Source organism: Gobius niger (assembly GCF_951799975.1).
Source record: "Gobius niger genome assembly, chromosome: 6".
Lineage (NCBI taxonomy): Eukaryota > Metazoa > Chordata > Actinopteri > Gobiiformes > Gobiidae > Gobius > Gobius niger.
Window position 1 is genome coordinate 30,891,021 of NC_136857.1, and position 10,913 is coordinate 30,901,933.

The 10,913-nt window shown below is 44.9% G+C and overlaps 2 protein-coding genes across 2 annotated transcripts in view; one reads left to right on the top strand and one right to left on the bottom strand.

Moving 5' to 3' along the window:
• cep104 (centrosomal protein 104) overlaps positions 1-4,111 on the top strand; it is a 55,824-nt gene extending 51,713 nt beyond the window's left edge. The window contains exons 21-22 of the mRNA XM_079558009.1: positions 2,734-2,821; positions 3,665-4,111. Of these exons, the coding sequence (XP_079414135.1) occupies positions 2,734-2,821; positions 3,665-3,792 (216 nt within the window). The 3' untranslated portion in view covers positions 3,793-4,111. The remainder of the gene's footprint in view (positions 1-2,733; positions 2,822-3,664) is intronic.
• A 5,292-nt stretch (positions 4,112-9,403) lies between these two features.
• b3gnt7l (UDP-GlcNAc:betaGal beta-1,3-N-acetylglucosaminyltransferase 7, like) lies at positions 9,404-10,913 on the bottom strand. Its single transcript, XM_079558673.1, has one exon. The coding sequence runs from the start codon at positions 10,817-10,819 to the stop codon at positions 9,479-9,481; it is 1,341 nt and encodes a 446-aa protein (XP_079414799.1). The 5' UTR covers positions 10,820-10,913; the 3' UTR covers positions 9,404-9,478.

Here is a 10,913-nt window from a genome sequence, read left to right on the forward strand (position 1 = left end):
CAATGTCCATGTTGGAGCACTTCTGTAGTAGACCAAGGAACAACCAAAGCAAACTCCTCAAACCTGTGTGAACTATTATTATCTGAAAGGTTCGTGTGACCAAGTCAAGTGAAGCCATCATTGCCAATTCCAACTTTGGGATTGGTCCTTTGAGTTGGACCTGTGTGGCTCCAGCCCTTAAATAATGTAGATGTCTTTGAATATTTTTTCTTACACTTGGCCCGGTGGGTGTAAGAGCTGTTCTCCCTGCAGGATAGAGTTACCTGTGGCTGTTGTGAAGGTTAATAAGTGATGAGCTCGTCTTTCTGGGGCGCAGGTCGTCTGAGCACCAGATGCCAGACACAGGAGCCACCTCCTTCAGAGGGAGAGTCTACCAGCAGCCTTCTCCTCAGACTGAAATAAATAAATAAATAAATAAATAGATAAATAGATAAATAGATAAATAGATAAATAGATAAATAGATAAATAGATAAATAGATAAATAGATAAATAGATAGATAGATAGATAGATAGATAGATAGATAGATAGATAGATAGATAGATAGGTCTCCACATTGAGCTCCAGCAAATTCCCTGAGCACCACTGTGTGAAATGATTGACTGATCGGTGGTAGGCAATGACTGAATTATTGTTCGAGAATGGCAGTGTCCTCTGAATATTTGAAGTAAGTGCTGGTAGGTAGAGGGCTTAGACAGTCATTTGTGTAGAGAGTATAAAGAAAGGGGCTGAGCACACAGCCCTGGGGGGCTCCGGTGTTGGTAAGAAGAGTGGATGATGTAACCAAGTCTATTCTGATGACCTGTGGTCTGTTGCTGAGGAAACTATGGTTGGGTTTGCTTGGGTTGTTTCTTCTTCTACAGCTGAGGCCCTCCGACCTGTACTTCCTGGGTTACACTGCGTCATAGAAGAAACTAAAACAGTCTTCCACATTTTTAAAGCCTGTAATCCATCACTGGACCTGTGTCATTCCCACTGCTGCCTGCAGAGGGAGCGCCAGACAAAGTCCTGGTCAGCCTCAGCCTCCATGTGGCAGACGTTACTGTATTTCCCTACATAGTCATGATGAGGGCTAAACGTTTAGGTACTACTGGTGTAAAAAAAGAGAATAAACGTATCGAAAGCATCTTTACTAACCATGTTTTGATACTGTTGGGTCCATTAAAGGAAGTGATTAGGTTCAACAGCTCAAATAAATTATACAAATTTAAAATAAATAGTCTTTTATGGAATGAATGAACATTATTGTTCTGTTTTCTAGTCAAATACTTTAGTATTGCTATCGAAAAAAGTATCATTCAGGTAATGGTATAAACGTTTAAAGCAGTACTAAGTAACGTGTTTACCTTATTAAATCCTTTTCGTAGTCCCTGTGGGGGTAATACAAGTGTTTATGGGATGATTGGAGGGTCTTTCATCTCCCCCTGGTGTCTCTGGCCAGAAAACCATGTTTGCAACTTGACTGCCACCGGTCCGGAGAAAGCAGTACACACAAGTGGAATCACGAAGAAGAAGCTAACATGCTAACGGGCAAAGCTAACTGCAGGCAAACTTCACTTTAAACAGTATTTACAGCCAAGTTTGAGTGAAAAAAAAAAATTTCCATTGTATAATTGGATGCACAGTAACCCTCTCTCCCTTCGCCTTTCCTGTCAGCGTAGTATTTACTCCCCAAGACAATTAAAAAGTAAAAAAATTGTAACTTGCTACTACACCTGCAGTTGCGCTTATGGCCTCTAGGGGGAAGAGTTACTTAGTACTGCTTTAAGTACTGGTATCTATTTTTTTGTTTTGGTTTTACTGTACGCAGCCCTAGTTATGATCAAAAGAATTCTAGATACTGCAGGTGAATGTGATTAAAGTAGCACCAGACCTCTGTGTGGCGCTGTGACGCCTCCACAGATAATAGAACAAGATGTAGATAGCGCATGCACAGTAAACGTTTGTGGATTATAATCACACATAATGCTGGTGTTGTGACATCATCTTTTAGCAAAAGTTGCAGAGACGGCGTAAAAACAGAGCCAGGTAAACAACATTTTGAGATCTTTCCACTCTGGGACCTGGATGGAAAATGTTCGTTTACAGACCCCCAAAACGCCAGTTTCGTCTGACGCTTATTTGGACACTACATTTGCTCGGACACTGCATTGTTTGTTTTGTTTCATTGTTTTCATGATTGGTGCAGCCCTGTTGTGATATTGGGCTATACAAAACAACTTCATTGATTAAACTAAAGTAGAATGTTGTGTCACCGCGAACTATTAAATGTAAAATTTATTTAGACTTTTTTTTTCACTTTAAACTAAGATCTGTTTGAAACTTTTGCATAGATACTGTAAAAGTGTTTCAAGTTTTCTTTTGTTTAATATTATCGTTTGGAACTTAGGTGTTTTTCTGCATCAAAATGGACAATATTTGTGGTGGCAAAATCTTGTAATGGACAAAGCCAGGTTTTCATTTGTGGTTTGTTTAATTAGATTTTATTTTTGAGTAACGTGTACAGCAATGTTTCATTTCAGTGTCCAAAATTGAACGTACTAAGCCAAAATACTGATAAAAAGTGAAAGACACAGCACCTAAATGAAACCTGAAGTTAAGTTTGGGCACATGAAGAGAGAGCAGAGCAGAGTGATGGTGGGGGTATAGGCTGGTGCAGAGAAGGTACTGCTCACTCTGGGCATAAGGCTGCAGTGTGTGAGTACAGGAGACTGAGCTCTTTGTCCCCTCGCAGGCCTGGAAGACACACCTCATGAGTCGCGAGGGCTGTAAACACAACCCCCGCCGCCCCACGCTGCTGCCCAGGACGCAACCGCTACAAGGTACGCCTTTCACACTGTCCGCACCGCCCTCGCTACTCCCACTGGGACTGGGCACATGGACATGGACTGTAATGTGAGGAGTCTCGCAACTTTTCGAGCAGTAACAGAAGTATTGAAGGTGAATGTGTATCGATCAAGTTACACTCCTCATTGCCCATATATGGTCATGTTCGAAGCAGCCAGAGGGAAAACAAACTGAACTTTCTCCCAAAGTGGTCCAATAACCCATAAATACTTAAAAACAGACAATGCTAACAAGGAAACTACATTAGCTTCATGCTACATGCTAACATTAGCAACAAGTGCCGTTTTTCGCTTCTCCTGAACAAGCTGCTGTGAAAAAACATCCATATGGACCTGATTTTGGCTGGACTTCATTGGTGTGTGATAAGTTTATAGTGAGTCAGAATTCTAGTTTCCCTCCATCTATGTCATGAACTTTCATTTTAGATTAAAAGCAATCACTTTCTTCATTAAAGATGCACTGTGCAACTTTTTATGTGAAAAAAGTTCATCTTGGTGTGTATTTGACCGTATGGGTAGTTAGCTTAGCGCCTTTACTTTCCATCCTGGTGGCCTCTGAGCGTGATATAGAACCTCTGCGTCACTGGAAGGTCAAATACGCATTATTATCAACTTTTTCAGCTAAAAAAATTGAATAATGCACCTTTAAACTGCTGATTATTAGTTACAGCAGATCCATCTGTCATAATTACAAAAGCATAAAAACCTGCCATGCTCTTTAAGCACAGTGTTAAGTTTCCTTTGTTACTAACCACTTTTGGAGCCCCTGTCCCCCCACAGCACAGGGACCTGTCTTGATGTGATGTTTCCTATGTACAGGCCGAGCGGCGGGTGGCAGCAGACCCAAGCAGAGCTGGACAGTGGGGCCCCGGGGCCGGCCCCTGGGCAGAGGCAGCAGGATCCCGGCTCTGGCACCGGCTCACAGGAGCACAGCCAACAAACGCTGAAGAGGTTCCCCTCGCCGAGCCAAGGAGACACCAAACTCACACGCCTGACCACTTATTCCACCACACACCTGCTGACTCCGCCCCGCTGCATAAAGTCAATGCTGACTACACCCACCTTCAGCTCTGGACTGTTTATATCACTAACTATATTTATATGTAGGAGCAGACAGGTGTTTTTCCCTGGCGTGTAAGGGAAACTGCAGAGAAAAGCTGCGTGAACATTAACGGGGTAACGGTACACACAAGTATTGAACCTTTATAAACCTTAATAAATCCTTTTCATAGTCCCTCTGGGGTAGTACAAGTGTTAATGGGAGGATTGGGGGTCTTTCATCTCCCCCTGGTGTCTCTGGCCAGAAAACCACAATTACAACTTTCCAGCCTACGGGTCAGAGTCACCAATGGGCTATATGCACAGTTTCCCCACGTGACGTCTTCCTGGACAGTCAGCCAGACGCAGCACTTCCTGTCGCTGGTCGTTTACGTTCACAATTAGCAGGTTCCCACACAAAAATAGCGATAGCTCAGGATCTGGTTAAGGACAACGAGTTACTGATGGACAGTCACAGCAACGTATTACAAACATCATGTTCGCTGTGAATCCAGCACCCAAAGGAAACGCCTGCTGTCGTAAGGTAGGAGCTTTTATCTTAGAGCTAAAGGCTAGTGTTGAAAAATGATAATATAACATGTAAACAAGTAAATATTATTTAAACTACTAACAGGACGATTCTTTTTTGCGCTGGCTCGTTCAAAACTTTGCGCTAGTTTTATTTTTTATTTTGTTAGCCGCGTTAGCTTCAAGACAAAAACATCCACCGTTATGAACACGGACGTTTCCTCCAGTGAAGTCGTTACGTCTCACGTAATATTTTTTAACCTGCTCCAGCCACATCCGAACTTTTACTCGCTGTCCTTTACCAAATCTTAAGCTATTGCTTCATTTCTGTGGGACCTGCTAATTTTTAATGGGAAGAGATGACAGACAGGAAGGACAGCCTCTGGCTGACTGTCCAGGCGGAAATGACGTGGGGTCACTGTGCATATAGCCCATACACACTAATAGAATCACGAAGAAGAAGCTAGCACACTAACGGGCAAAGCTAACTTAAACAGTATTTACAGCCAAATTTGAGTGGAAAAAAAAGATCTCCAATGTGTAATTGGATGTACAATATCCCTCTCTCTCTTTGCCTTTTCTGCCAAACAGAAGTTAAGTTAGAAGCGACCAAGCTCTTCCACGTTTTCCCTTTTAAAATAGGGCTTTGTGAAGAGTTACATGATCCATGTATAGTTACACAAAATTAAAACATTTTCTAAGCTGATAAAAAGGGGAACTATATTGTAAGGCGTAATAACGCCAGAAGCACTTCGACGTCCGTGCAGTAAAGTGCTCCATTTCTACTTACTAAAGATACAGCGACATGGAGAGGGGCAAAGTGGTTCAACAGCCCATAGATACTTAAAAAATGGACAATGTTAACCAGAAAGTCAATGCTTCATGCTACACATGCTAACACATGCACCATGTGAGGGGGGGGAAATCTACTGGAACTGACCCGTAGATTCCACAGTCTCCTCCCTGAAGGCATTACTTTGAAGAGACTGTGTGAAAGGTGCGTAGGGTCCCCTTTGCGGTTGAGACGGGTGGAGTACATGTCCTTAATAGAGGGGAGATCTTCTCGGGAGATCTTCTCTGCTGATCTCACGATGCGCTCTCTATAGTCCCTCTGTAGAAGAACCACACGGTGATGGAGCTGGTCGGGATGCTCTCTATAGTCCCTCTGTAGAAGTTGGACATAATGGAGGCTGGGACTCTGGCTCTTCTCAGCTTGCGGAGAAAGTAGAGACGCTGATTACTTTTCTTGACCAGTGATGCAGTATACATGGTCCAGGAGAGCTTCTCTGTGATGCGCACACCCAGGAACTTAGTGCTGGTCACCCTCTCCACAGCAGCACAGTTGATTGTTAGAGGAGCATGCTGTTCTTCGAAAGTCCACAACAATCTCTTTTGTCTTCTCCACATTTAGAGAGAGATTGTTCTGTGCTCACCTCACTCCTGTAGTTTGACTTGTCTCTGTTGCTGATGAAGCCCACCACTGTTGTGTCGTCTGCAAACTTGATGAAGAGGTTTGAGTCGTACTTTGGAGTGCAGTCATGGGTCAGCAGAGTGAACAGGAGGGGGCTCAGCACACAGCCTTGGGGAACCCCCGTGTTCAGCGTGATGGTTCTGGAGGACCTGACATGTTGATCCCCAGGTGGAGCACTTTGTGTATTAGCAAGAGCGGTTTTCTACCCCTCGACTTGGTCACGCCCCCTTGTATGATGCTGTCTGTATATATGGACATTATCGAGTAATACACTGCACCTTGGACGTATTTTCGTCTATTATTTATCAGTGTAACCTTGATGCTGATTGGATTTTGAACGATCCAGAGTATTTAAAGACTTCAGAATGCCAGTGTGTGGGTGGAGGTTTGGACTCCATCTGACATCTGACATCACTTCCTCTATGTGCTTTTGTTGTTGTCATTGTGCACTTGGCCTTACTTTGCCTGTCATCGCTCCAACTAATGGTCCTTGTCCCTGAGCTAAAGTGCAGTTTTATACTTTTTATTTGTAAAGTCTGAAAGATAAAGAAGTTGATTGACCAGAATAAACAATCTATTAATATGGATAAATCTACAGAAAAGTGTTGTAATGTGAGACCTAAATGGGTTTCTTTCAATTATTTTTGATACTCTATTTTTAAACTTTTAGCCTTTATTTTCTTTGGGTACAAACAAGTTTATTTTCTTGTTTGTACCCAAAAAAACACTGAACCAAACTGATGACCGAAATGTCATATTTGTGTACCATTACACCCCTGAACATGGGCAATAAATCTATATCATGACGTGTGATTGTTTTGGTGAGTGGTAGCAAACACCTACAGAGTGGAAATACAGTATGGGGGTTATATTGGGTAGAATACATAACTAAATAGATCTTTCCTGTTTAGTACGATCCATATTTTTCGAGCTGTGGCCTTTGGAGCGAACCCACCAACTACAATGGAAACCTGGATGGATGTGGAATGGATGAGGATGTGGAATCTGGCCGTGACACAGATGCTGTATGTCGTGGACACAGTGAATGTTTCAGAAAGATTGTTCTCACTCTTTCTTTGAGAATAAGATAAGATGATACTTTATTGATCTCACAGATGGAGAAATGGAGAATGTTTAATATTGTAATAACGTTGGAGAAGTATTGTGTATCACATACACAGTTGTGGGTAATGCTGCTCGCTTTGTTTATATGTTAAAGGTGCATTATGCAACTTTTTATGTAAATAAAAATTAATTACATTAGTGCGATTTTGTCCTTTCAGTGACTCCGCAGCTGTTTGGGAGGTGAGCTTAGCACCGTTCTATCCTGGTGGCTCCTATGATGCTTCAGGATTTATTTTATTTCAGTTTTTTTAAGGTTGCCGGTAGGTTTTCGGAATGGAATGTATATGTAACCATGGATACAGTTCAGTCAGCAGTGAAAACCTAAAAAACAATCGATCCTGGAGCGTCCTACAGGGCATTGGGATGGTAAGTGAAGGAGCTATGCTAACAACCAAGCATCTGCTGGGTCACTGAAAGGTCAAACTCATATTTATAATCCAACTTAAAATGTTGAACAGTGCACCTGTAAAAAAAAGTTCCCTTACGTCATTTTTTTTAAATGAAATACTATTTGATGAATGTTGAAAAGCAGCACATCTCTGAGAGCGGGGAATGACTCTGCTGTTACCAAAGCAAAGTAAAGGAATCTCAATTTAGTGTTAGAACTTGTAGATCGAATAGAAACAGACCTCATTAAAGTCTGAACTGTTTCTGAGCCGGAGTCTAAACATGTGGATGTTCTCACAATCTACCAGGTGATCTTGGAGCTGTGCTTGTATTTTTGTATTTGTAATTTGAAAAAGAAATGAGGGAACAACAATAAAACTTGCACATGATGCCCCTCTGTGAACTCGCCCATGTGCGTCGTGTTTCCTTGCACTTCTAAGTTGTCTTTTGTCAAAATAAAACAGTCACACATTGTGTCATTTCCTCACGGTTGGTTGTCTCATTGCGTTTTGCAGCCTCACTAGGGGGCGCCGTGGCTCCACATTGCTCCTGAACATCTAACAATGTCAGAGTTTTAAAAAGAGTAAACTGTCCCTTCGTGATGCTTGTTTTATGACTTCTTATCATGACCGAGAAATACCCATAACACTTTCCAACGCTTATTCATTCCCAAATACTGACATCCAAATATGGTCATTTCCTTTGTGGGAGACAGCAGCGGCTAAAGACGGGAGAAATCCAGTGTACACAGGGCGCATGTGCAGACAAAGAGACTCAACTTCAATACTTCAATCCACTCTTTAAGACTCCACACTTTTCAGACTCACAGGATTGTTTTCAATATCAAATTACTTCCTTAATCCGGGGTTTGAACCCAAAAAACAAGGACACATTGGATTTTTTTTTTTTTTTTCCACTTATAGCTTTTTCTAAAACTAAACCAGATCCAAAATCCTTCCTGAAAACATCTTCGTAGCCTAATATATCAACATAATAAAACCATATATGTACAATTTCCCTAGCCATAGATTTGATCGCTGAAAATATAGGCAATTGTGGCCTTTTTTATGCCTAGAATGTCTTATTTCTAAATTAAATGTGTAACTCATTTACATCAGTAATCTATAATATAATAAATATATGTATATTTGCTGTGTGTGTTGGGTGAAATCCCCTATTTTACATTTCATTATCAGTTCTTTTTATCTCAGTAAACTACAGCTGATGGGCGGCGTGTACAGAAGACAGATGAACACAAAATCTTTCTTTCAAACCTTTATGTGAGAAGTTGGTGGCGGATGCGTTTTACAATCAGGGCTGTCTTGGCAAAAGTAAATGTGCAGAAGTGAATCTCCCCAAACACTTTATTATTCATTCAAACTGAAACTTTAGCTACTGATGAACTGGAGCAGAGGAATTTTCAGGCCGGTTGGTTCACTTTGTTATACAAGTGTCACATTTGGCTTCAGCGGACAATAACCTGAGCCGTTATCAAAGAAAGTCTCCTAGGATTCCAACTGAACTATGTTTTTCAGAGTTCACCTTATTCAGCCATGAAAAATCCATGATATTGTTCTCCGACTCGGTCCCATTTGGTCCAAGGGCCTAGGTAACTCCTAAGACGATGACACACACAAAAATAAAGAGAATTAAAAGGCTGATGTTTTGACCTTGAGGATGAAGGTATGGCCTGAAAGTGACCACTGGTAACTTGATACATAGACTTTCTCTGTTGCTTATGGGCTTCTTGAGAAGAGCAGGAACCAGAGATCCTCCCTGACCAGTTTGGCACTTTGTATCTCAAAGTGAACTCCTTTTGCCCCTCTGTCTGCTCCTTCAACAGGCTCAGGATGTGTGGTCACTTCATGACTGACCATGAGCCACGGCCTCTCCAGAGTCCGCAGAGTCTGAGGCAGGGTCAGAAAGGTGTGTTCAGTGTTATGACGTCCTCCTGCTGTGGCTCCACACCGGACAGTCTGAGCTGGGCTACTCAGACTCATCAGCTCCACACAGGCAGAGGAGGCGTGACCCGTGACCCCGCTGTCCCTGTGACCACGGAGCAGGAGCACAGTGCGGGTCAGAGGTCAGACAGCGGTGGCGCGCGCACATACCAGACCGTCCTCGTGCGTCACGTTCCACATGCGCATGAGTTCGTGCGCGCTGAGCTTGTGCACGACTATGAGCTGTTTGTAGAAGCACGGCTCCCGGTTCATCGGGCTGAGCCTCCGCCGCGTCACCCCGAAAGTCCTAAATCCCGCGTGCGCCTCCGGTTTGACGCCCAGCCGCTGCAGGCACATGCCCAGAAACACGTCATCAATGGGGTATAACTGCACGGCCTCCGAGGCCCCGGACAGGCTGCGGGCCAGGGCTCCGGACATGAGGAAGCCTCCTCCGCCCGCGTACGGGGGGTAGGGCCGGTCGTACAGCTCTTTGGGGATGTAGTATTTGCTCTGACGGTTCCGGATCGGCCCGGCCTTGGAGATGATGTCACCCGCGAACAGCTGCGCGTCCAGCCGCTCCTCGGACCTGAAGCGGATCAGCTGCAACAGGTTGTGCGTGTTGACAAACACGTCATCATCCCCTTTGAAGATGAAGCGCGTGCGCGGGCAGTAGGTGTTGAACCACTTGAGGAAGTTGACCTCTTTGAGAGTGAGGTTAAAGAAAGTGTCCATGAAGTCCCACTGCAGGATGTCCCCGTACAGCCGGTCCTCGTACTCCAGCAGCCGCTGCAAGTTCCGCGCGTCCTTCCCGTCGGCCGCGCTCCCGAGCAGAAACACGGTGCGCACGCTCCCGTCCTCGCTTTCGTGCTCGCGGCCCCAGGTCTGACGCACCGCCTCGCGCCGGTCGTGCTGCTCGATCACGGACTTGACCACGATGAGCAGGTGCACGGGGCCGCGCGCGCACTTCTCCGGGTGGTTGATGCGCAGCGGGAAGTAACGGCAGTGTCTGTGCAGCACGAACTGATGGAAGCGCGAGTCCAGGCGGCGGAACCAGTCCTGCGCGCGCACTGACGCGTCCTCGCTGCAGTTCAGGACCTGCGCGTCCCACGACGCGGCGGTGGCGTTGGGTGAGCGCGGCGCGTCCTCCTGTGCGTCCTCCGGAGCCTCGGTGCTCAGTCTGAAGCCCGTGTCCTTCTCCGTGAGCCGGTGCAGCATGTGGAAGGACGCGCACACGAGCGACAGGCTGAGCAGCGGCTTCAGCAGGGACAGAACCAGCCGCTTCCGACGGGCCCAGTGATTCATGTCTCCTCCCGGAGCCCGCGGAGCCCGGAGCTCCAGGTGTGACCGGTGCGCACGGCTGAGTGAGAGGAGCAGGGGGACCGTCCCTCCTCTACCCTGAGGAGCGCCTACTGTCACGTGACACCGAGAGGTTTTTGGAACGGAGCGTGAGTTCTGTGACAGGACCATGAGTATAAGATAAGACATAGGACTTTATCAACAATGGAGACATTGACTCAGTATCAGCTCAAGAAGCGCTCAGGGACAAACAGGAACATCTGCGAAACAACAAGTCATAATA